The following is a 25,245-nucleotide window of genomic DNA, read 5'->3' as shown; positions in this document are numbered from 1 at the left end:
CTCCTGTTTCCTGTTCCATTTTGTTCCTGTGTTTCCCTTGGTGTTGCTCCTTGGCCCCTTCCTCTTCTTTCTGGTCCTTGTTTCCTGGGTTCCGTTGGCTCAGAGGGTCTGCCTCTGCTGTGCTGGCATGTCCCGATCCCTGTTCCCGATTGCTTCAGTGACTTTTTACCTTACGGCAAAATGCGGTTTTAGGGTTTCCTTATTCACCGTGCCAGTTTCCTGGTGCGGATCCTCGGCATGTGCGTGTACTTTGCCCTTTCCCTGTTCACAGAAGCCTCGCTGCACAGTGTTGCTTCAGTTGGGTTTTCCGGAACCCCCTTGTGGTGGTTCGGCCGACCCGTGATGGGCCTGCGCAGAGAAGCTTCTTGTCCGTCCACTGTGGTGCCCTGCAGCGTTCTCTTGCCTGACAGTCACCTCAGAAGCATGTGAAACACTTTTAAATGATTTTAAATGGTAAAAATCATGTGTGCAATAGTCTGAATCTACTTTCTGTGATTTTTTCAAAACTAAGAACATATCCTGTAATGTGATCTTCTTCTTTTTTTTTTTTTTTGGTAAAGATTTATTTATTTACTTATTCGACAGAGATAGAGACAGCCAGCGAGAGAGGGAACACAAGCAGGGGGAGTGGGAGAGAAGAAGCAGGCTCATAGCGGAGGAGCCTGATGTGGGGCTCGATCCCACAACTCCAGGATCACGCCCTGAGCCGAAGGCAGACGCTTAACGACTGCGCCACCCAGGCGCCCCTGTAATGTGATCTTCTGACAGACTTTCCAAATTTATAACGTTTTTCCCTTGACCGTAGGCAGTGTTACCTAGAGAGGTAGTAATATCATTTTGTATTTAGTTTGTTTTTAAAAATTGGGATGATAAGGTCATGTTTCAGTTTTGCCTGAGAAGAGAACGTGGCGTCACTGTGCACGTGGGAACAGTGAGCGGTGTTCCGGCGTCCCCTGCGGCGTGCAGAGACCCCAGCCAGCGCTGCGGACAGGGTGCACGCGGGTGTTTGATGTTTGTTCGCTGGCCTAACGTAGGCCCTTGAGGTTTCTGTGCACGTGTCGCCACGGTGGTGCTTTGTTGACGTCCAAGCAGGAAGGATAAGAATCAGTCACAATGGTCAGACAGGTCGGCGTGTGCAGCCTCCCGGCCCCTCCCGAGCTGTGTGGGTCGAGGACAGCCTGGCAACCCAACTGCCCTTCCCGCCCAGACTGTCCCTTGAGTCTGCCCTGCACCCTCTGTTCCTGTCCCTGTTTCATCCCTGTCGACGGCCTTCCCGTCTCGGGGAGCATCGGTCTGCGCGCAGTGTGCTCTCAGCCCGACTGGCTGCTTCTGCCCCTTCGTGCTCACCCTGGGAGGGCATCGTGTCCATCATGCGTTTGTGTTCCTGGTGAATAGGACCACCTCATGCATTCTTAACCCCTCCTGGATTTATTCTCCTAAGAGTGAAATCATGTATTAAAATCACCTATGAAAACCTCAAAACCACCTATAAAACTTCTTAAATCCGTCTTGATCGGAGCCATTTCAAGGCATACCTGCTTCAGAAGCTGGCACGCTTCCTGCCTTTCCCTCGCCGCCTACTCACGCATTTCTGAGATGTCATAAAGAGTGCGTGCTGTGCGGGAAGGAAGGCAGTGGCCCTCTCGTTGCTTCCTTTCAGAGGAGCTGATACGGCAGTATCTTGCTGACCTGCAGAGCCCAGAGGAGATGGCTCGCTGTGGCTTCTCGCTGGCCCTGGGCGCCCTCCCGCGCTTCCTCCTGAAAGGCAGGCTGCAGCAGGTGAGTGCCCTGCACCCTGAGGAAAGGGCCCCCTGTTGGGTTCGGGCGCTGTGTGTGAGCCCGGTGGGGGAAGGTTCGGGAGGGCTCAGACCACGGGTCCACACCTGTCCGGGTGTGTGGCCGTGAGGAAGGGAACGGGGTGCTCCTGAAGGGGCCCGGTGAACACTCTCATGTGACAGGAGGGACTTGGGCTGAGTTCTAGTCTGACAGAGGGAAGCTGTTGCTGCCTCTGTGGAAACACACTCGCCTTTAGACAGCCGTGTCGTGTCCCCTTCCTCCTGCCCGGGACATCTTGGGGTCAGAGGCACTGGACAGACCGCCTCAAACTCAACTCTGCGGCTTATCCGTTTGGAACATGCGACTCTCAGGACCAAATGGCCCTTCAAGAAGTAGCGGATCTTGATATCCAGGGTCAGCTGATCATTTGTCACAGTTTCCAGCTCTGGGCCACAGGACAGAAAGGGGGCAGCTGGCGTTGGGGATGCCCCGCGGAGATGAGCTGGGGGCTGCAGCAGGGCGTGCGGCCTGCCAGGTGCACGTTCTGTTGAGGACGCATTACTGCCTTTCAGGTGTTGGCAGGCCTGGGCGCCGTGACAGTCATTTGTCCTGAGGATGTGAGCTTTGCCGAGTCCAGGCGGGATGCTTTGAAGGCTATCTCAAGGTGGGTCTCCCGGCTGTTCCCCCAGTCCTTGCTCTCCCAGGGGCCAGCGACCACTGAGGGTGGTCCCTGTTGGTGTGGGCCAGAGCCCAGTCTCACATGATGAATCTACTTTGAAGCAAGTGTCACTTTTTATTTTCTCATTTCTTCTCTTTTCAGAGGGTTGTCAAAGAATATTTGCAACTCAGAGGCTCATTGACACTGTTTATTCATTGTCGCTATAGTGAATATTAGACTTCTTTGCTTTAGGAATGGCAGCCCACCTTGCGAACTGCGGCGTGAACCTTGCTCAAGTCTGGAAGTCCGTGTGGAGCGGCCTGTGGTGCTACCACACACAGCATGCGCGCCAGGACACACTTTGCTTTGTCCCTCACCCGTGCCCCTCTTCTGCTCTGCGGCGACACCACCCCTTTCTGCCAGGATGGAGGGCAGGAGGGGCCAGCACAGGTGGCCTCCTGCACACCTTTTAAGCTGCAGACACTAGGAAATGTGATTTTGGGGAAAAGCGTCATTCAGCATGTGTCCGCGTGGAAGGAGCTCTGGAGTTCTGAATCTGTCCCTGAGGTTGTTGGCCTGTTCCAGCATGTCCCATCAGGCCAAGATGGTGGGAAAGATGGGGTTCACAGACACTTGCCATATTTCACGCATTTTTAATAATTTCAGGGTTTGCCAGACGGTTGGCGTGAGAGCAGGAGGCGCCCCAGACGAGGTTGTGTGTGAAGAGAACGTCTCCCAGATTTATCGCACGCTGCTGGGCTGTCTGCGCGACTACACTACCGACAGCCGTGGGGACGTGGGCGCGTGGTAAGGTGGCAGGCGGTCTCTTGCTCATGGTCCTTGAGCTGCGCTGTCCTTCCTGGGCCTGTATTCTCGGGACAGCAGAGTGTCCTCAGGCCTGGCTCATGGTTGCGTTCGACTCTTCTCTCAAATATACTAAATTCTACAACACACACACTTGTCACTCCCTCGTCCCAGCCCCCGCGGTTGGCTTTCCAGTTCTTTTGAGAGAGTTCAAGCAGACAAAGGCCCCAGTTTGGGCGCTTAGGGCAAGAAGGGGGTCAGACCACTTTGGAGGAGGAGGAAAGGGTACTTCTCTGGAGATTCAGCTGCACAGTGAACTGTGGCCCCTGTGACGGGAAACCAGGTGGCCAGATCTCAGTCTTGGGAGCAACCTCGGCTTGACTGTTCTCGCGAGGACGCCCTGACAATTCGTTATAGCCCGAGCCGCGAGGAGGCTGTTCCCGCGGCTCGAGGTGTGTCATTTTTTTGTTCTGCGTCGGCAGCTATCATCTTTACAACGTTTCAGTTGACTGTAAATAGCAGACCAAGTTACCCTTTTATTGGAGGAACTGAGAGCTGCTCTCATGACTTCTGTCTCTCGTTCTGTACATGCTGTGATGGGCGTTGTGCCAAGAGGCTGCGTGGGGTACGGCGTCACTGACCTTGAGCGGAATCGTTATTACAGCGGAAACAGAGCTGAGCTTCACGTGACGCCTCAAAAGAGAGAAGAAAGAAATGCGCATGGTTTTCCATATGTGGCAAGTTTTTGGCCACGTTTCTTTAAATCTCCTCTGCCCCACCCCCATCTTGGACCTCCCGTGCCCCGTCCCCTGTGGGGCCGCCCCTTCCTGCAAACCCTGGGGCTCTACTCCCTTTTTTTTTTCTTCCAGTTTTTTTTTCTTCAGTTGTGTAAATTCTAATTTACGTTCAAGTTCACTGTCTCTTCCCTGGGTTACCTCTACGCTGCCATCAAGGTCGCCTGAGAAAGTTCTAATTTCATGGTGTCGCTCCATTACAGTTCCCGTCTGGGGCTTTTCCCACTTTCTGTGTCCGCTGGCTTTGCACCTTTTCCTCCATCAGGATGTTCCCTCACCTCACTGGCTTGCTTTCCTTCCCTTCTGCTCAGTCCCACATGGTGCTGGGGACACGGGCGCGTGGGGCCCTGATGGCCTTGGCGTGTCCTTGTAGACACGGACAGGGCTCATTGGTGGGAGCGTGGGGGGCCCTCGAGGAGTGTCCCTGAGTCCCTGGGGCATCCGCCCTGACAGCTGCCTGGTGGCCCTGCAACAGCACAGCCCCAACCCCTGCGCTTCCCTGTCCCCGCGGGATGCAGGCTGAGGGGGCTGCACCCATCGGGGTCTGTGTCAGTGATGACAGTTGAACTCCAGCCTGGGCTCAGTCGTGTGCCCTGGAGAGCGGGTCGTTCTTCCTGGTTCTTTGTGGGGCATGCGGTTCTGGAGCGGATCCTGGCTACTGGAGGTTTGTTGTGGAGACGGGTTCCCTCATTCCTCCGGAGGGTGCCGGTGGCTTTCCAGTGGCCAGTGGGCTTGGGTTCAGTACAGAGCTGCCGTCTCCGCCTCGCCTGATGTGAGCGGCCCCCCACGTTCTGTTGGGTGGGCAGCCCTCCTATGCGGGCGTGGGGTCCCCCTGTGGGGTGCACCCCTGCGAGGGGGCTCCTGTGCTCTTGGGGGCCCTGGTTGTCCTGACTCTTACAGTTCAAGCCAGAAGGACGGTGGGTCTCGGGTCCCTCAGCAGCGCAGACGCTGAGCCCTGTGAGGAGGAAGCTCGGGCAGCGCCGTGCACAGGGGTGCCGGTGCCACCGCTCCTCCCAGAGGCCTGCCTACGCAGCACGGGGTGGGAGCCCGGTGATGGTCGGTCCTTTTTCAGAGAACCTCACTCTCTGTGGAAGGTCTCCAGTTACTTATTTTTGCACCTGTTTTCCGTCTGCATGTTCCTCACAGTTGTTTAAAGACTCTGCCTATTTGTTCCGGGATGTGTGGGAGCCCCGTGTCTGCTTCTGTCCTTTCCTAGCATTTTAACACTTGGTCTTTTTTTTTTTTTTTTTTTTTTAAAACCATTCCTTGTAGCGCTAACTAAATCCAGAAACTGTACATTCAGAATTGCGGAGGCTCTGGGTGTGCACGTCCTTGCAGGGAGCACGAAGGGCAGGCCTGCGGTGTGGGTGCAGGCCACCCGATGCTTTCGGTGTGGGGTCGGGCTATGTGCCACCTGTACCCACAGCCCTGCCCGAGGGGCCTCCCTGCTGCCAGCACCTGGCATTTGGGACCCTGGCCCGTGTCTGTCCTGTCAGGAGCTGGGGAGGCCCCGAGGGCATGTGCAGGCTTGGGTTGTCCTCTACCACCTCTCCCGTGAGTGCTGTAGACACGGGGCGCCGGGGCCACATGGCCCTCCTGTCTGCCACGCCGTGCGTGGCCCTGGTGCCTGCAGATGCACAGGCATACTATGTGTCGGGTCTTCAGCAGCATCTGGTTGGTGGCCATGCCCTGGGGACAGGCTCCCTTGCTCCCATGAACCCTGGCCCGTGTCTGTCTTGTGCCTCCAGCACCCCCACACCCGTGCTCAGTACTTCACCTGCCAGGCTCCTGTGGGCTGGGGCCTCTGTCTGTCGGTGGGAGGACTGATCCCTGGCCCGTGGGACCTGCCAGCCTTGGTGGTGCGGGGCGGGTCTGTGGTCCCTCCTGCCCAGCTCTGTCCCCGCTGGGTCGGCCAGTCTTGGTGCGGGCTCAGGTTTTCACGGTGTGGAAGCTTCGTCTTCTTCAGTGTGAGTGAATGTGGAGTGAGTCAGGGTGGAGAGCGACGTCCTGGTCTAGAAGGACGGTAGCAGGGGCAGACGTGAGCTCTCAGCAAGCCTCTGTCCCTCGGTTTCTCTGCCAGGAGAAAGCTTTGTGGACCAGGCCGTTCTGCATCTGGAGGGTTTGTGGGCACATCAGTGCTGTTTGTGTGCCCTTGGGACCTGGCATCTGCCTGCGGGCGTCAGGCATGTGTCCTTGCTAACGGAGCACAGGAGAAAGTGCTCTTGCTAGCTGCGTGTACTGCGTTCGGTGGGCGTTTCCTACTAAAGTGACAGTCAGTCTCTGGAACTCACCCTGGTTGAGGGTGTCTGAGCCTCCTGAGTATGACTGAGGGGTCACGTGGCACCTGGGGCTCTTCATCGCCTCCTTGTCCCTACAGGGTCCGTGAGGCCGCCATGACCAGTCTGATGGACCTGACGCTCCTGCTGGGGAGGGAGCAGCCAGAGCTGATCGAGGCCAGTGTGTGAGTAGCTCTTGTGTGGGGGTCTGGCCTGGTCTGCGGGAGGACGCCAGCATTGGGGTCAAGGCCGGGGTCTCTGTGTCCAGTCCGCTGTCACTGCCGGGGTCTCTCTCCCCTCCCTCCCGCCTTCAGTCCCTTCCTGTGTCCCCTTCTCCCCTGTCACCCACCTGACCCCACCCATCTGCACCTCTTCCACCCAAGACCTGGTGCTCAGGCCTCTGAGGTGTCAGGTCCACTGTGGCAGCATCCCATCCCCCTGCAGCAGCTGGGGTGGCTGCTGTGCTCGCGGGGCCACTCTGGCTGGGGCCCTGGGTTCAAGCTGGGCTAACGGCCTCGCTCTTGGTTTGTAGCTGTCAGCAGGTCATGTGTTGTGTGGCCCAGCAGGCGAGTGAGAAGATTGACCGGGTCCGTGCACACGCCGCCCGCGTTTTCATGACGCTGCTGCACTCTGACGGCTCCCCTGTCCCTCACGTGCCCCACCGAGGAGAGCTGGAAAAGCTCTTTCCCAGGTACGGGAGGCCAGGGTCCCCGACCCCCAGTGGGCGCGGGCCCCCACTCCAGCTTGTTGACTCACTCTCTGCAGATCCGACATGGCCTCCATGAACTGGAATGCACCGTCCCAGGCCTTCCCTCGCATCACCCAGCTCCTGGGGCTGCCCGCCTACCGCTACCACGTCCTACTGGGGCTGGCCGTGTCCGTGGGCGGCTTGACCGAGTCCACGGTGAGGAGGTCTCTTCCCAAGCCCACGGTGGTGGGTGGCATCTGGCCCAGGGCTGGGGCGGTGTGGGAGGTTCGAGGGGGCACAAGTGCGGGGCAGCCAGAGGCTGAGAGGCACGCTCTGGGACTGCAGTTGTCTCCTTGCGGTGCTGGTTTTTTCTCTGCTTTGGGGGTCAAAGTGGGGTCAAGGGTGCGCTCCTTCCGCTGGCCTTGGGTTTGCAGGGCAGGACGCCCAAAGACGGTGTTACTCTCATGAGAGTGGGCTGGCGTTCCTAGTGGGAAGCTCAGTGGCAGGACTTTTTATTTAGGAAAATTGAAGCACACAGAACTACCAGGAATGTTGTGGCGAGCTCCTGTGTGGACGGTGTCCCACCACACACAGCACGGAACAGCCTGGTTCTCTTGTGTGCACCGGGCTCAGCGGCACGTTTGGACTTCACCTGCTAGCTGCTGCTTCACCCTCTTTGCCCACTTTTCTTTTCTCCTCTTTGTGCTGTCATTTTCTGGATAAGTTTGGTCTGTTGTATGTGTTTGTTTTCTCGTGTCCATTCTGCTGATGTGGTGGCCACACATTCCTTTTACCTGCTCTTCACTGAACCCAGAAACAGTGTCGCGTGCACCCAACTTTGGAGCCGTCGAGGGTGGGGAGGCTGTGTCCTGCTCCTCTGCGTGGTCACACGTGGGCTTCTTGGGGACGGCAGATGCGTTTTCACTTACCTGCCTGTGCTCTTGGGTGCTGATATTGCTGGAGCGGGAGCCCTGTCTGGTGGGGCTGCTGCTCCTGGTTCGGCTGTGGGGTTGCCCCCCCTCAGCCCTAGCTTGGCGCTCTGCAGCTTCCCTCTGATGCTCCAGCCTGTGACCTGCTGGGATTTGTTGTCTGTGTTCATCAGTGCGTTCATGGTTCCTATCTCTTCTGGACCCTTCTCTGCCCTCCTCATTCTCGTTCAGGATCTCCTCCTCCTGCGTACCCCTTATGATCCCACGTTTCCACCTGTGCTCCGTCCTTTCTGGTTTTCAGACTTCTTTTCCAGTACTGCTTTGTTTTGCAGCTTCGTACGAGGTGCTGTTTATCCCCTCCGCCTGCTGAATTTTTGGTTTCCGTAATTCTGTTTTTTATTACCAGACATTCACTTTGTTTTGAAATCTCTCTTGTGCTTTTTCATTGCAGGCTCATCTGGGTTTTGTTTTTGTGTTTTTTGTTTGTTTTTAAGAGAGTGAATGGGGGGGAGGGGCAGAGGGAGAGAGAACCTTAAGCAGATTCCCCATTGAGTGCAGAGCCTGACGATCTCACGACCCCGAGATCATGACCTGAGCCAAATCGAGAGGCCGACGCTCAACCGATGGCACCACCCAGGCGCCCTGCAGGCTCCTCTAAAAATTAACCTGCAGCCCTGTCCTCTGTGCCATGTCTTGTAATGCTCGTACCTGTGCTCTCGGTGGAGGGGGTCTGCTTTGGCTCACTTCCTCTTGTTGACTCATTCCTGGTCACTCCCCGTCCTGGGTCTGTGACAGGGAGGCAGGCGACTCTGGTCTGGGGGCGCTGCCTTTGCTCCTGCAGGCAGCTGTGGGTGGCACCGCACGGGTTAGTGGGAGCGGGTTTCTTCGGTGCCAGCCCCCAGCTGCCGGTCCTGCTTCAGGGCACCTGGATTCCTGCTGCCCCCACTACCAGCTGTGCCCGCATCCATGTGGTCACTGCACGGGTCACTCTGTCAATTCCTTCTGCTCATCCGTTGGGGTCTGTGGGGAGGGTCTCTGAGCCCAGCAGTGCCTTGGGGGTTATAGGTTGAGTTTGGAATAGAAGGTGTCAGAGCATCTGGCCCCTGACCTGCTTCTCGGGGAGACTGTGTGCAGCCCCCACTGAGGTCAACTTAGGGGTCGTTGTGGTGCTTGGTCTGTGCTGCCCCAGGAGAAGCATTTCCGGGTCAGTGCTCATTCCATGTCTTTGTGCTTATGCCCCATCTGGTGGGACGTTGCCGAGATGGCCGTGCTGTGTCGCTCTGTCTCCTGGGCTCCGTCATGGATGTTGGAGTGGAGCCATCGAGGTGGACTCTGGGGCAGGTGGCAAGGGGGCGGCGGTCTTGTCGTCGTTACCAGAGTGCGTCTGTGTTGCAGGTCAGGTGCTCGACTCAGAGCCTCCTTGAGTACATGAAGGGGATTCAGAATGATTCGCAGGCCCTGGAGGGCTTCGGGGGGACCCTCCTGCAGGTCTTCGAGGACAACCTTCTGAATGACAGGTAAGGGATGGCACTTTCATCACGGTTTTCAGACCTCCATGGTCTCACTTGTACCACCAGGATTTTCAAGGGGGCAGTGAGGTAGGCCCAGGTGGGGACCTGACTGCAGCCAGGCGAGGGCGTGCCCACGGCTCACGGCACTCCACTGGCCACATCATTGTGGAGCTGCTGCCAGCCTGCACTGTGGGCAGCCAGATTAGGACTTCGGTACATGTCGGGCGTGAAGATGACCGAGGCTATGAGCCTGGGAGGGTAAACGTGGCTCTTCCCTGAGGTGACGTCTTCCTGGTCTGTGCACAGACATGTCCATTGTATAGTCAAGATCTCTGCAGGCCAGGATTGGAATGTTGCAGCAAGAGATAGGACTTGTTTTCCGAGCATCTTTGCTGCGTTGTTTGTGCTAACTGCTTTTCCGTGAAGGCGGTGTGTAGACCCCATGGGTCCTGACCTTGGAATTGGGGGTGTTTCCCAAAGTTCTCTGAGAGGGTTTATCCTGGACTTAGATCTCTGCTGTCCTGGGCAGCCGGGCCCCAGTTACAACGGTACGAACACAGGCCCTTGTTGGCCTGTCCTGTCTGTGGAAAGCAAATGGGAGCTCAGCGGGTGGTCTTTTCTCTTCTCCGGGAGAGCGCTGAGTGTGAGTGAAGGGTACAGTTTGGTAGACTGACTCTGTCAGCATCCCGGAAACTATCACCAGTCAGGACACTGAGTACACCTGTCACCCCTCCCACCCCCAGCCCGAGGCAGCTGCTCTCGCTAATTTGCTGTCACTGGGGCTCAGTGGGATCTTCTCCGCGTGCATTTCAGTGCAATCTGCAGCGTGTCTGGCTTCCGTTGTGCGGTCAGACCACACTTGGTTTCTCTGTTGATGGTCGCCGGGGGGTTTGTGGCCGGAGTTAAAGATTAAGCTGAGGGGGACGTTCGCAGACATGTCTGTACGGACACGTCCCCACTTTGCTCCTGGGTCAGCTGAGCAGCCGGCGAGCTGCGTTGCGTGGCAGGTGGGTGTTCAGCTTTTAAAGAACTGCCACAATGTTTTGCGAAGCACTGGCGCTGTTTTGTGCTCTGCTGGGACGTCTGGAGGGTCAAGGCGCCGGATCCGTGCGTTCTGACGGCTGTGGCCTGTCCTCATGGCTTCGGGGCTTCCTTCCTGCCTGGCGTGGATTTCCTCCCCGATGAGGGTCTGTTCATACTTTCTGCCTGTTTTTTAGCTGGGTGGTTGTGGTTTCCCTCACTGCTGAGTTCTGAGATTTCTTGTGTGAGCTGTGCAAAGCCTTTGTCAGACAGTGGCCTGCAGACACCGTCTTCCAGGCGGTGACCTGTCCTTTACGCCCTTGGCGAACTCTGAGCGGTCAGCTACATGCCCACGCGCTCTGGCGCCTCCCCTTGGTTTCTACGGGTGTGATTGTTGTGTCAGAGGGAAGAGTCTTGGCCTGACTTCGAGTCACGAAGGTTTTCTCTTGACGTTTTCTAGAAGATCTCCAGTGTTAGGTTTTATATTTAGACCTAAGGTCTGTCTTGGGTTATTTTCTGTGTGTGACGTGAGATCCATGTCTGTGTTGTGTCTGTGTGTGGGTGTCCAGTGTGTTGAAAAACCGTCCCTTCCACAATGTTGCTTTTCTACTTTTTCATCAGTTGTGGATATGGAAGCTCATTTCTGGGCTTTTCTACCCCTTAGTCTGTGCTGTTGTGTTCCCTCAAGCTTTGCGGCTGAAAACCGGTGCCAGCTCGCTCTCTTGGCCCTTAGTTGTTTGGCTTTTCTTGACCCTTCGTGTTTCCACGTGAATTGTACAAGTGTCATTTTCTACACGGTGTCTTGTCTGGATTTGGATTGGGATGGTGTCGACTGGGGAGAGTCCGCATCTTCGTGGTTCCGGGGTTGGCACCTGGGCCTCAGCATTCGCCTTCTCCCCTCAGGGTGTCTGTGCCGCTGCTGAAGACACTGGACCAGATGCTGGCCAACGGCTGCTTCGACCTCTTCACCTCGGAGCAGGAGTAAGTGTGCCCCATTTGGTGCCCCTCTGCCGGGCTAGCCTCACAGCTCGCCTTGTAGAGACGAAGCCGTGAGAGGTGGAGGTGAGAATCTAGGAGGTGGTTTCCAGCACGTTCAGGGCTGGTCCCTGCCAGCAAGAGGCTCTGGCTGCCCCCAGTGAGGGTGGGCTGCGCCTCGGGCCAGGCTTCCAATGTAGTGCCTGCCGCTCAGGTGGGAAGAGGCCCAGGCAGGGCAGTGCAGAGCCGTCCCAGGAGGACCGGGGCTGTGGGGACGGGCCGGGGGTGGGCACAGAAGGCGGGTGTGTGCAGAGCTCCTCCCCCACCTGCACGTGGGGACACGCGGCGGCCGCGAGTCAGCTCCTGGCCAGTGAGCTCTGGTGTCCGGGCTCACAGTGGCTGCTTTATCTTGTTAGGAGCCTGATGACTTTCCCTGGATCCCAGACCTTGAGGGCTTTGCCTCTGGGCTGGGCATCCTGTGCCCTGTGGGGGCTGGACCTCCCTTCTGGGCACGTTTCAGGGACTCAGAAAGAGCTGTGCCAGGTGGGCCCCGAGTGGTGTTTTCCCATGTTAACTGTCTCCCGCTCTGGAGGTCTCTCTGTGGGCCGGAGTCTTTCTGCCGTGTCTGAGTGGTGCTCGGCCCTGCTCCCCAGTGGCACTGCCACCACCTGTGTCCCCCCCCATGCTCCTCTCCTTTGCCTCAGTGGTCACTGTCCTTGGCAGCCTGCTGTCCTGTGAATTTTGTTTGGTTTTTAGTGTCAGAGGGTGAGTATGGTGCCTGTTACCGCGTCTCCGCTGTGTCCCTGATTCTCTGGCATCAGGGCACCGTCTGCTCGAAGGACACACCACCCTGTGTGCGGGATGGTGTCCCCTGGCTTGCTAAACATTCTGTCTGAAGACCTAAACATACATTTTCCTGGTTTGAAAATTTCAAAATAAAACGGTAGGACACAGTGTCTTGCTACAAACGTAGCTCTTTTTATTTCTCTCTCGTTTTGTCAGTTTCTGCTTTATGTACTCAAAGGTCTTCTGTTTGGGTACATGCAAGTTTAGGACTGAATGTTGGTATTAGGTGACCCACTTCCTCACTGCTGTTTGCACCGGCTTCTTTGGACTTTGAACCGGCACCCTGCTGTGTTCTCTGACCCGGCATTTTCGCGCACGGCTGTTTGGTGTGTCTCTTACGAGCAGGGTGAGACCCGGTCTGACTGCCTCTGACCTCTAACTGGATCATTTAATCTCATTTGCAAGGAACCCGCTGGGTCTCAGACCTGCGTCTGTGTGCATCTTCCGTCGGTCCGGTCTGCTGCCTGTCTCCCTTCCTCCTTTTTTGTCTGATTAATTAAGAACGTTTCTCATTCTGGCGGAACTTTTCACTCCTTTCTGCTCTTTTAATGGCCACCCTGTCATTCTGTGTTTTGCCCTCTTCCTGGACAAAACCAAGGATGCTAACATGTTCCATTTACGTGAGCTCATCATCATTGTCGTGTTGTGTTACACGTACATTTTCACTTGGTGTTGCTCTGTGCAGTTAGTGTTTAAATTGTCCACGTTTGCTGTCTCCTTCCTACCCTGCAACCCCAGGCCCCACCCCAAATTTGGGGTCATGCTTTTCTGTCTAAAGAACAGCCTTTTGAAGTTCCTCTGGTGATGTCTGCTGGCAGTAAATGCTTTCTGATTTTATTTGCAAGTTACTTTCAGAGGGTGTAGAATTCTAGGCAGACATTTTATTTTGGGACCTAAACATCTTTCTTTTTCTGACTTCTCTTGCTTTTGAGACGTTGCCTGTGAGTCTGGAGTCTCAGGCAGCCTGGGTTTTCTTCTGCCTCCTTTGAAGATTTTTCTCTTTGAGAAATCTCAACATTTCTACCACTCTAGTTGTCGATTATATACTCCTCTACCCTACCAGGATTTGTTAAACTTGAAGATGTGGCTTTGTTTTCATTTATTCGAGAAAATTCTTGACCCCCCCTTCCCTTCTTCCCCCCAGACCATGGTCCCCCCTGAGGCCGTGCTGTATCCCACGTTTCTCCCTGTGCCTCGTACTTCTGACCTGTCCTCCACCTGCCGACTCCCTCCTAGCATGTTTTTGGCACTGCAGGCAGGTGGTAGCAATCTGGAACCTCCCTGACCCACATCTACCTGGGGGGTCTCTGGACTGCCTGCAAGAGGTGCTCTCTCCCTCTGGGGGCAGCCTTCCAGGTCCGTCAGGTGCATACCTTTGTTAGGACCAAGCTTTGGGTCTTGTTGTGGCTGGAGGCTGGGGACAGCATGCTCGGGTCCTCTGGCAGTTGCTACACCCTCGTTCTGAGGCACCCCCGGGTGCAGCCTCTCCTCTGGGAGTGGAGACAGCAGGCATTCCACCTGCTGCACGGAGAAGGGCCTTGGGGTCCAGGCAGGGAGAAGTGGCAGCAGAGACACTGGGTGCGTGGGTTCTCAGTGCAGGTAACTGTAAGCCAGCAGACCCACTAGTGGCCTAGATGTGGGTGTAGGGGAGCAGACTGCAGCCAGGAGGCGGGGTTGTCTCCAGGACAGGAGAGCCAGTGTGGCGGGTGCGGGCCAGACACTGTCCAGCTCACGTTCTGCGAGAACACCACAGAGCAGCTTATAGAGCAGAAACTTAGTCCACAGTTCTGAAGGCAAGAGGTCTGGGGTCAGGGTGCCAGCAATTCAGGCCCTGGTTTGCAGAGGGACCTTCTCACTCTTCACCTGACAGACGGAAATGCATCTTGTCTCTTCTCATGATGGCACTCATGCCATCGTGGGGACTCAGTTTCATGTCCTAATCGCCTCTGAGGCCCTACTGGTAATACCTTCACGTTGGGGATCAGGGCTTCAACATGTGAATTTGGGGGACATAAACATTCAGTCCGTAGCATAAATGTTTGGTCTGAGACGCTCATTAGATCCCAGAGGAAAGTCCTCAGAGGGTGGGTGGTGTATGAACCCATGAGGTCAGCAAGGGAGCGGGTGTAGACCAGGAAGGGCCCCGATGGAGCTGTGGGGTGTCCCGTTGTTAAGAGGACGGCGAGCAGAGGGGGCAGCGGAGCCACTGGGAAGGTGGTGAAGTTGGAAGAGCACCTCATAGTAGGGTCATCGGTGGTGTGAGCCATATGGTCATGTAGGTGGAGGACATGGTGGTCACTTGGTCCCCAGCAAGTGTTTCAGTGAGCCGTGGGGAGAAGCCTGCAGAGGGGAGGGGGCTGGAGGTGCACACCGACAGCTCTGGGTGACAAGGACCTGGAGGAGGTGGGCGGGGGTGCCAGCCGCTGGAGAGAGACCGAGAGCCACTTTCCCTGAAGAGGGAGTAGCGGCAGTGGAACCCCCAGCAGTGGCACCGGAGAGGAGGAGCACTGTGTGTCGTAGGGACCCTTGCTGGCCTGGCCCCGCGTTGTCCTCAGCTGTGCAGAGTGGAGGAGGACGTGTGTCCATGCTCGGCCACTCCCTGGTTCTCCTTGGACCCAGGAGCGGGGCCTGGCTACAAGCTGGTCATCCCTTCCTTTGGTCCCGGGCTGAGCCTGCATTCACTGGCACTTCCCAGGGACGGGTTGTCTGGGTGCCCCTCCTATTGGTGAGAGGGTGGAGAGGCGCGTGCACGGGACAGGCACCGGCAAAGGAGCCACTTAACGTAGCTGCGTGGGGTGCATCCCTGGGGGACGTGGCCCTCTGATCATCTGGTGGCAGTGCCGCCACCGGATGCCACAGCGTGTCTGGGCGGCATGTGCTTGCTGAAAGCGCGTCTCTGGCATCGTGTGCTTCCCTTCTAGCCACCCCTTCAGTGTGAAGCTGCTCGCGCTTTGTAAGGAGGAAATCAAGAAGTCCAAGGACGTGCAGAAACTGCGGTCGAGTGTCGCGGTGTAAGTTCCGAGCGCTCGCTGTGATGGTGAAAGAAGGGCCGGTCAGGCGGGAGAGACGCAGAGTTAATTTTACTCTCAGTCGGTCTGGGTGGAGAACAGCCTGTGTCTGTTGCAGGGTCAGCTCAGACGGCCTCCCAGGAGGGGCTGTGCCTCATCTCGGGGAGCGTCCTTGTGGGAGGCAGGCTTTCGTGACACAGCCGACCCCCTGACACTGGAGGTCCGACGTGTTGCAGTGGGTGCTGAAGCCTGTCGTCCTGCAGGTTCTGTGGGATGGTGCAGTTCCCGGGCGACGTGAGGAGGAAGGTCCTTCTGCAGCTGTGCCTTCTGCTCTGCCACCCGTTCCCCGTGGTGAGTGTGCACACGGCCGCTCCCAGGCTCTTCCCGTCGTGGCGCCTGGGGCCCTGACCCCTGCCGGGTGTGTGGGCGGGCCCTGCAGCAGGCCCGTCAGCCTGGCCCATGCCTGACCGGCACCCTCGCCCAGACACCACCTACCCAGGTCAGGTGTCCTGCGAGGCCATTTTCCTAAAAGGTACCAGTGACGTTTATACCTAACACGTTGATTCTCGAAGGGGGGTCACTGGACCCGGCTGCAGCAACCCCCCATCAGAAACTCAGGTTCTCAGGCTGCCCAGCGTGCTGACTGAGTTCCCCTGGGGTGGGCCTGGGGGGTCTGAGACCATCTGCCCCGTGAGCGGTGTTGCCGGTGGGCAGCTCGGGAACAAAGCAGGTGGGGCAGTTTCCCTGACAAGGGGCAGGTTTTCCATGAAGCATTTCCTTCAAAGGCGGCCTGGCTTCTCCTTGATGAGGTTGCCGTGGGGCAGCAGGGGAACGGGGTGGCCCTGCCACAGCCTGCGCGGTCACCTGTCCAGCTGTGGCCAGGGTCTCCTGAGGCAGGATCCCAGGTCACCTCCTTCTAACAACTTGCATGGTGCCCAAGCAGGTCTTGGGTTCCATTCGGACCCGGGGTCGTGCCTGGCCCCACGTCCCTGCTCCGTGGGCAGGGTCCTGTCACTCTGCTTGGGTTCTCGTGGGCCTTCCCCTCCTGCTGACGTGCTCCGTCCTGCCCAGATCCGGAAGACCACGGCTAGCCAGGTGTATGAGATGCTCCTCACCTACGGTGACATCATGGGCGAGGACGTCCTTGATGAGGTCATGGCTGTGCTGGGCACTACGGCCTGGTGAGTGCGAGGCCCCTTCCCATCCTCCCACCGGGTCAGGGGTGGCTCCTTGGTCAGTGGGGCTGTCTAGAACCTTCTTCCTGTCCCCGAGGCCCCCCAACAAACCCTCTGAAGGGACAGGGAAAGACGGGTCCCAGCTCTCGACGCCTCTGCTCCGAGGAGGTGGTGACCCTGTGTCTGCCCACGGGTCCCCACTCATACCCCAGGGGTTGGGGGGTCCCCTGGGCACGGGGGGGGGGGAGGGGGCGACTCCTGTTCAGGTGGAAAGATGTTCAAAGTGCGAAGGTGGGTGGTTCTGACCACTAATTGTTTATTTCTGGTGGGGCTGCTTTCGTTGATAACAGCGTCACGGGCTCTCGGCTGATGGGGTCACTTCAGGAATGGCTCCTCCTGCCCCTGAGTGGCAGTGTCCGGAATGCCAAGAAGGGAGTGGCACAGGAGGCGGTTTACCCTCTGCGGGGACGTGCTCACATGCTGGCCATGGCCTCCAAGGGAGCAGAGGGTCTGAGTGCCTGACGCAGGTGCCCGTGCTCTCCTGAGGCGGCCCCTGGGCCTTTGCTCGGCCATGGTGGAAAAGCCCTATAAGGACATGTTCAAACATCAGAAAGAGTGGAATAGGTGTCCCCCGTCCCAGATAATCCGGTTCTTTCCCAGGGCATTCGGGGCCATTGGCTTCTCTTGGGTCCCTCAAGGCAGAGCTGGGCCCCAGGGCTTGTTACCGGTGCAATGTCCTACGGTGTCTGTCGGCTTTCTGACTCGATGCGTTGGGGCAGCAGGGTGGAGGACATGTGAGGAGTGCGGGCCAGGGCTAATGGGAGGAGGGCATGTGGGCAGCGTGGAGAGCCGGAGGGTACAGCCTGGGGTGCAGGTTCAACAGGACACACTGGATAACGAGTCCTAACAGACACATGGGGGATACCTGCTGTGGTCCAGGCACCACGCATGCTCACGTGTGCACACGCTCAGCCACGTGTGCACCCCTGCAAGGTGACCCCTCCCCTCCCCACCCATCTGGGAGAGGTCAGGCAGCAGCCCCTGGAGGCACCAGTGATAAGGGGCCTTCGTGCCGATGGTGGACTGGGCTCTGTTAGCGTCCACGCGCTTACATCAGCAGGAGAGGACACGCGAAACGTGTCTGTGTGTTTCCCTCGAGATTGAGACACTCCTAAGAGGGCCGAGCCGTCCACAGAGCCCCAGGTGCCGGCTCCCCTGCTGGGGCGTGAAGGGCAGAAAAGCCCTGGTTTCAGGGCTTCCTCGAGGTTCTCGGGGACACATTTATCTCGGGGATGAGGGAGTTCAGTGAACGTCTTTGTGGGAGCCGCTCATGAAAGTTCCAGAACAGAAAACGTGGGTGCCCCTGCTCTCGGTCACTGACCCCGTTCCCCAGGGCCCGCTCTTCAGCGTCTGTGGAGAGAGCCACGGTTCTCCCTGCGGAGCGTGCTGCCGTGTGGTCAGCTGCACGGACACACAGGCACCTTGCAGATGAGATTCTAAAGCAGCCTGGAAGGGAGGGCCTGGCGCTGAAGCACCTGGGGCTGAGGCCCTCCTCCCTCCCCACGTGGGGCGCACAGGGCTCTTCCCCACAACCCAGTCCCTTTCTCTTGAAAGAAATTCCAAAGGATTTTACAATAATTTGTTTTCTTATTCTAAAAGAAAAAGGTAACAATATTTATTTTTATGAAAGTGATAAACAGCTTTCAAAGTCAAAACTTTGAAAACCCACCTACCCCACCTTTCCGAGTCTCAGCGTTTCCTGTCAGTCTGGGGGCCGCCCATCTGGGGCCACACCTCCCCTGGGGCGCCGCTCTTTTGGGGGCTCCTCCTCCATAGTTTCCCCAGAAGGATGCCAGGAGCAAGGGCTGTGTGCAGCACTCATGCCCGGGTTTGCCTGGTGCCGTTTTCCGTGGTCTCCCCCGAAGCTAACATGCTGGGGTTCTGCGCACCCAGCACGGAGTTGCCTGAGAGCCTGTAGCTTGCAACAGGTTTAACCGCGAGCCAGCCGTCCCTGCCGCTGAAGCTGCTCTTGCCCTCTCTTCCCCCAGGGACGCAGAGCTCCCGCTCGTGAGAGGCCAGAGGAACCGCCTGTGTGACCTCCTCGGCGTGCCCAGACCTCAGCTGGTCCCCAAGGTAACTGCATGGCCCGTGGCTACATGAGACCTGGGGGCCCTTTCCAAGTGCAGCTCCCGTGAGCCACCATTCTGAGCTTGAGTCTGGAACATTCCGGTTGTACCCGGCGGCTGGTGCTTTTCCCCACCCTGCCTGCCCCTCGTGTGCTTTGCCGGCTCCTCCCCACAGGCTCCTGCGTGCCTTGTCCCCACCGGACACGTGTCAGGTGTGTCCTGTGGGCAGGATGTCCAGGACAGGCCCTCTGCCTGGCGGGTGGCCGTCCTATGCTGCCTGCCCTTGGCAGTGACGCAGCTCGCTCCTTTCACTGAGGTCCTTGGTGCTGCTGTCTGGTTTCCACCATCACCACCTCCCTGGACGCTCGTCCTGTCTGGGGACGCTGTCACCCCCGGGGTCTCTGGGGCTGCCCAGTGAGGTGTCAGTCTTTTCCACGGCATTAGTGTGCACACTGTAGCTGCGGTTTTCTGAGATCGCAGGGCCCCTGGCTGTCCCTCCAGGCTCTGCGTGGCCGTCCGGACATTTTCGGCTCTTGCGTGTGCGCTTGCAGGGGATCAGGATGGACTCAGGCTGTGGGCTCCACTGGACCTCAAGCACAGAGCACGGCAGCATGTTCTGTGACGGCTGGGCACAGAGGCAGTTCCTCGGCCCCACGTTCCTGATCCTGCCCTGTTGTGGCCCTGTTCCCCTGGACCCAGTTTGATCCCTGACTGCTTCTGAACTTTAACCAAGCAAGAACACACAGGAGTGTGTGCCGTCCAGCTTTGTGCACATGCGGGATGAGCACGTGGCTCAAGGGTGGAGCCTCCCAGGCGGGCTGCTGGCAGCGCTTGCTCCTGCTGGGCTAGAGGGCTGCAGCCCCAGATGCTGGCAAGCAGAGTCCAGAACGTGCTTGCGTTGCGTGTGCTATGTGCGTCCCCTTCTGTGCTTTTTCTGGGCTGTCTGAGGCATATGGGCTCTGGACTGTATCTGCCAGGATCTCCCTCTCTGGGGGCAGCTCTGTCATCCTTAGGTCTCGTATGTTCCAACTTACCCTTTCTATTCTGTATAATTAAGGGCCTGTTTAAGGTCTTCACCGATTCCAGGGTTGTGTCTCCTGGGTGTTTCTTAAAAGCTTTATTGTTTCATTGCCTACATTAAGATTTGAGGCCACTCTGGACTGGTGTTTGCGTGTGGTGCCGGGGAGAGGCCCGCAGGCGTGTCTTCTGTGTGCAGTCCATGCAGCTCCATTCTGGCCACAATGTCACCACGGCCAAAGTTGGGCCACATGTGTGGCTCTCCTCTTGGGTCCTCTGTCCTGTCTGTAAGCCACAGACACGGGTGTGGGTCTTGTGGGATATTGTGGCGCTCACATGTCTCCGTCTCCAGTTTTATTTTTCTAAGACCATCTTGACTCTTGGCCCTTTGGGTTTCAGAAACCCCTGCAGGACAGTCTCGTCAGTTTGCACCACAGAACCAGCCAGGCATTTGGCTGAGGGTGGCTTGCAGCCTCTGGGTCTACGTGGCAAGGACCGACGTCTGTGATGCTGAGTCTTGCAGCCTCGAGCACAAAGGAGCACTCTGTGCTTTACGGCTTGGAGAAGGGATGCCACACTTCTTTCTGTAGCTGTCCCACAGCTCTTGGAATTCTTCTGTTTCTCCATTCTTTTCTCTCTTGGCATTTCAATTTGGGAAGTTTCTATTGACCAATCTTCAGATTCTTTCCCCGTGTCCAGTCTTCATTTCTGTTACCGTGTTTCTGATTTCTGGCGTTTCCTTTGATTCTTAGGACTTTCTGGTCCTGCTTTCTCTGTCCATCTGTCCTTGGTGGCACCCACTTTCCCCATCAGAGCTCCTGATACATTAATGATACTTGTTGTGAACCCCATCTGACCGTTCCAACTCTGCTGTGTCTGAGTCTGGTCTTGGTCTCGGTGCCGTCTCTCTCCCAATTGCTTTTTCTTGCCTCTGGCATGTTTTGTGAGTTTTTGTTGAAAGCCAGATATGTTGTGCTGGTCACAGGAACTGAGGCAAATGGGCCTCAGGTGTGAAGGTCTGTGTGTGTCCGGCGGGGACCCGTGTGTTCGGTACCGCCGCAGCCCCCAGAGCTCTGAATTTCTCTAGCACGTTGTGCTCTTGCCTGGGGCGTCCCTGCACTGTCCCCCTCTGCGCTTTGGTGTCTGGGTGCTCTTTGAGAGAGAACCCATGGCCATGACCCTGGAGTCCTGCGGGAGTTTGCAGTCATCTGAGCAAACCTAAGTTGGGCTCCCTGCCATCCCCGGGCAGGTGACATGGGCTCAGGCACGTCTGTCCCCCGGAGAGGAGACCCTTGTGCTGGAGACGCCTGGGTGTGACTCATAGCAGTTACCCGCCAGAGTACAGGGGGCTTTCCAGGTTTGTGACCAGGTGAACCTGCAGGTTCCTGGAGGGTCCCCCCAAGATGGCACCTCCACAGTCTCGCCCTCCTGCTAGCTCACACCCACCTCCAGCAGCTTGCTGAATCGGCACTCAGGCGTGCCTTCCGCTCTGTGGGGAGTTCCGGTGGCCTCTGCTCCAGGCAGAGTCTGCATTTGTCCATCTCCGTGTTGGGGGGCCCCCATTCTCTGATGAGGCTGAGACTATGCAGTGGTTCCTCGAATGCCCTCAGGGCTTCCCAAACCTACCTGCCTGCTCCTCATTCTGTCTTCTCCGTGTGGCAAGCAATGGCACTGGATGCCTGTGGGCTTAAGTTTGTGCCACCGTGCTGGTGACCTGACCACCACTTGGAAATGTTCTTTATCTGTAAGAATGCTCCGTGCCCTCGAGTCTCCTTTGTCTGATGGTAATGGGCCACACTGGACTTTCGGTTGCCGTTTACACCTTTTCCTTTCTGTGCTTCCATCCATTTAAGTGGATCTTAGGTCTTACCTGTTTTTAATCTAATTAGTCGGAGTGTTTTGTGTCCTGTTTAATGTGTGATTAGGGATTCAGTCGGGTTTACGTCTGCCATCTTTGATTCTTGTCTGATTTCATGGTTTTCTCCTCTTGTCTTCACGTGGATTTAAGAAGTGTTTATAGTTTTCCTGCGAGTCTGCCAGTGAGGACCGCGAGGAGGGCTGTGTGAAGGGAGGGTGGCACCAGGCGCTGTCCCAGCACGTGACCCCCTGCTGGCATTCCGAGAAGCCTCTTTCCTCGCTGTGTCCTGTCAGCTGTTCACTCTCTCTTTCTCTGGGCCCCCGGAATCATGCTGTTATTTCTGGGATGGTTTTCCTGCCTCCTTTCCGGTGCCACTCGGTGTGGGGGCTGTGCCTTTCTCTCGGGCCCCCGGGTGGCACCGTGAGGGGTGGGGACGGCAGGCCAAGCATAGCGTTGCTTTCCAAGTAAACGTGCCGTTTATGCTTTTATCAGGAAAATCTGACGCACGGGTGGATGAAGGTGGGGGGCAGAGTACCAGGGACCTCCCGCTGCCACCCAGGGCCCGGCGGGGGAAGGGGGGGGGACAGTGCTGACGGTCTGACCCTGTGCTGTGTCCCCCACAGCCTGGTACCCGCTGAGGCCCCCTGCCCACCCGGGAGGGAGGAGGAGTCCGATGACGGTCAGCACGGACACCTGGACGTGGCGCCGAGGGACTTGGAGTTCGTCACCACAGCGGTCGCTTTTTCTCATGTGTTTTTGTCTTCATGTCCGTGGGAACCCCCGTCTATAAAATCATGTCCTAAGCAGTTCTGTGTCTCCGTGTCTGACACTGATGTGGGCGGCTGCGGGGTGCAGGGTGGCCAGGCCCAGCTGGGCCAGAGGAACCGCCAGGTGGCCGGCGCGCTGCCTTCTCTCCTGTCCCCCACTGTGGTCTGCCCGGTGATGTGGGCATTGCACGTGGGCACCGACCCCTCACAGTTTTGTGCAACCAAAGAATCCTGCCTGAGACAGGCTGTGACCCCACAGGAGAGGCGCTGTGGTCGCTAGTTAGGGACCCGACAGAGAGGTAGGCGCGTGGTTCCGACAGCACCTGCCGCGGGCGGACAACTCACCAAATGTGTGTTCTTCTGGGCTGTCAGGTTCTCTGGTGACGTGTGGGAAGTACCACAGCTGATTCGTCTGTTCTGAGAAAGTGCCTCTCTCTAGTGGCCGAGCAGACCTAGCCTCGAGGCTGGTAAGGCTGACGTGCACGAAGGTTCGTCCCCTCAGGGCCCGCGTGGCCGCGCCTCGTCTGCTGTCTCACGGGCTGAGGCCTGGACGCAGCGTCACGGGTGGTAAACGCAGAACTCAGGAGCTCCCACCCATACCTGAGACGAAGGTGGTGGCTGTGCTGTGCTCGGGCCATGAACTGAGGACGGATGGTGTCTGTGCCGGGGACTGAGCTGCCCTCGCGGGCGTGTGTGGCGACGGGGGCCAAGGGGCCTGAGGGGTCCTGGCAGGCGCTGGGTGCTGCTTTCTTGCCTGGGCTAAGCTGCCGACTTGTGGGAGCGTTTACCTTCGTGGGCCGCACCTGATGCCACACCCTCTTGGACCCCCTGGAAGAGAAAGTCTCGTGTTACTTTGTGGGTTAATTTGTATTTTATTCAAGCCTTAAAACATACTTCCCTCTCAATTAGTAGGGAGCTGTCCATTTTAGATGGAAGACTAGCCAGAGACCCCTCAGCTGGCGGGGATCACACACCAGGGTCCCAGAGGACGGTGTGGGGTAGACGGTACCCACCGAGCGGCGTCTGGACCTCGGCTGCAGAAAGCCGAGACAAGCAATACAATGAAGTGTTTTTAGCACCATTTAAAAAATCCACGAGATTCCAAAGAGAAGCCCTTCCGGAGACCCGGAGACAGGCCACTTCGCCACAACTCTCCTGCAGAGCTCCTCCTCGCCAGGGCGGGCCCGACGGCAGCCTGAGGGAAACCACCCAGACCCGCGGGCCGCACCGGCCCAGTGCCCCTCTTGCCCTCAGCCACACCAGCTCCTGTGGATCACCCTCGCTCTGACCAGGTCACGCAGCTGTGGTTTCCGGAGCCCCCCCCCCACCCCGGGGCCAGGTGACAGATCTAGGAGGGGGAGCCCCATGCGCTCACAGCTTAGAGTGTAGCAGGAGCAGACGTGGACCGTCCTGTTAGCAAACCGGTGCCCGGGAGCAACACGCAGCGGGCCGAACGTGGGCTGCCGTGGAGCGGCCGTGCAGCAGGCGGGCACCGGAGACAGAAGAGCACCTTGTGGCCCCAGAAGGGAAAGAGCTCGGTGAGTTGAGGAGCAGCAAGAAGCCGGTGTGCCTGGAACAGAATGTGCACAGGGAGCTGCGAGGGGCCACGTGTACACCACAGCCACGTTCCAGACGCAAAACCAAGCCTCCGCCTGAGCGGGCACTGGGTCCCGAGCACCTGTGTCTGCCGAGCCTGAGACAGGTGGGGAAGTCTCATCTCGGTGCAGCGTGGGAGGTAGGACAGAAGGCCCAGGCAGAGCTGGGACCCGGGGTGGCAGCAGCCTCAGCAGGAGCATGGATGAGAATGAGGGGACGGCACCCTGTCACCGCCCATCACCGCCTTCCCCTGGAGCTGGGTGGGGGAGGTGTCTCCTGGAGGAATGTTCTCAAAACTAACCCAGAAAATGTGATCAAACTGCCCCCCAACCAGTGGCGCCCCCAGACAGTGGGCAGAAGAGGCAGACGGAACCCTCTCTGGAAGTGTACAGGCTCCTCTCTAGAGAGAACGGAAAGAACCCAAACTCGCGTTCCAGAAATGTCACAAAATACACAGGGAATCATCAGCGAGACTTACTAGAAGTAGACCCCAAAAGACAGATATTGGTGATATCAGCCACAAAATATAACATTTGCTTCTGAAAGAGCTAGAAATTATTAAGAGATTGGGGGGGAAGCTCCCTGGATGGATTTAACCAGCTAGACACAGCTGAAGAAATTATCAAGATAGAAAAGACACCCCAGAAAGAATCTGCCCGGTGTGTACAGAGGCCTCATGGGGGCTTGTCCCCAGATGCTGGAGCCTGCAGACCCCGGGCAGGGGCAGGAGCACACTGTGCACACAGCCACAGTGCTGCCCACCCCCTAAGCACAGGGCCCCCCGCTGTGCGAGAGAAAGGAGCGGTCCACGTGGCAGAACGGTGTACGTGGGAAACCGTCACTGAAGAAAGTCCCATCCGGTGGTGCAAGCCTTGAATGCATAGCTAGGTTTTTAGCCTTGGCACTCTTGGCACTTGGGGCTGAATACTTCTGGGTTTTTCTGGAGGGAAGGGTGGAGGGGGAGGAAATCTCATGCTGAGCGGAGCCCCACGTGGGCTCCATCTCACCACCCTGAGAGCACAACCTGAGCCAAGCCGAGAGTCGGACGCTCATCCGAGCACACAACTGACCAATAAGTCTGTACCAACATCCCAGATGCCAGCAGCAAACCCCTTCCCCACTCTCACAACAAAACTACCTCCAGGTGTTGCTAGATTTTTGGGGGGCGGATTCAGCCCCACTGGGAACCACCGCTCTGGTGAATGAACTGCGGGTGGGGAAATGGTCCCAGCTGCGCATCTCCAGTGCAGGGGGGTATGCTGAGCAAACCGTGAGCAAGTAGGGGGTACACAAGGTGAAGAGCGTTTAAAGCGAGCAGAATCTGAAGGACGGACAAGAGCGGCAGACAGTACTCGGCATAAAACCAAACCTGTTTCTAAGAGACACTGAGCGCCGAGGCAGGGTGCCTGGTCCTCCTGCGC

General features: G+C 57.6%; 2 protein-coding genes across 7 annotated transcripts in view; one reads left to right on the top strand and one right to left on the bottom strand.

Annotated features, from left to right (window-relative positions):
• The window catches only part of TBCD (tubulin folding cofactor D), a 160,421-nt gene extending 138,154 nt beyond the window's left edge, over positions 1-22,267 (top strand). The window contains exons 27-39 of one of the 2 annotated variants that reach the window (XM_045774877.2): positions 1,661-1,779; positions 2,349-2,440; positions 3,101-3,241; positions 6,410-6,493; positions 6,841-6,999; positions 7,074-7,212; positions 9,321-9,442; positions 11,360-11,437; positions 15,199-15,288; positions 15,549-15,636; positions 16,357-16,466; positions 18,509-18,593; positions 22,085-22,267. In XM_045774877.2, coding sequence (XP_045630833.2) covers positions 1,661-1,779; positions 2,349-2,440; positions 3,101-3,241; positions 6,410-6,493; positions 6,841-6,999; positions 7,074-7,212; positions 9,321-9,442; positions 11,360-11,437; positions 15,199-15,288; positions 15,549-15,636; positions 16,357-16,466; positions 18,509-18,593; positions 22,085-22,099 — 1,322 coding nt within the window. In that variant the 3' untranslated portion in view covers positions 22,100-22,267. Of the gene's footprint in view, positions 1-1,660; positions 1,780-2,348; positions 2,441-3,100; positions 3,242-6,409; positions 6,494-6,840; positions 7,000-7,073; positions 7,213-9,320; positions 9,443-11,359; positions 11,438-15,198; positions 15,289-15,548; positions 15,637-16,356; positions 16,467-18,508; positions 18,756-22,084 lie in introns of those variants that run through there. The other variant, XM_045774875.2, reaches the window with a different exon arrangement.
• The window catches only part of QTGAL (queuosine-tRNA galactosyltransferase), a 132,220-nt gene continuing 107,507 nt past the window's right edge, over positions 533-25,245 (bottom strand). For 2 of the 5 annotated variants that reach the window (XR_015721206.1, XR_015721208.1), the window contains 2 exons: positions 23,604-23,798; positions 533-23,056 (listed from right to left, as the gene is read on the bottom strand). The gene's annotated coding sequence lies outside the window, so the exon portion shown is untranslated. The remainder of the gene's footprint in view (positions 23,057-23,603; positions 23,799-25,245) is intronic. The other 3 variants (XR_015721205.1, XM_087853959.1, XR_015721207.1) reach the window with 2 other exon arrangements.

Source organism: Ursus americanus, chromosome 23, assembly GCF_024610735.1.
Source record: "Ursus americanus isolate L20-20 chromosome 23, mUrsAme1.1.p, whole genome shotgun sequence".
NCBI classification, from domain to species: domain Eukaryota; kingdom Metazoa; phylum Chordata; class Mammalia; order Carnivora; family Ursidae; genus Ursus; species Ursus americanus.
This window is presented reverse-complemented; position numbering and strand designations above follow the sequence as displayed.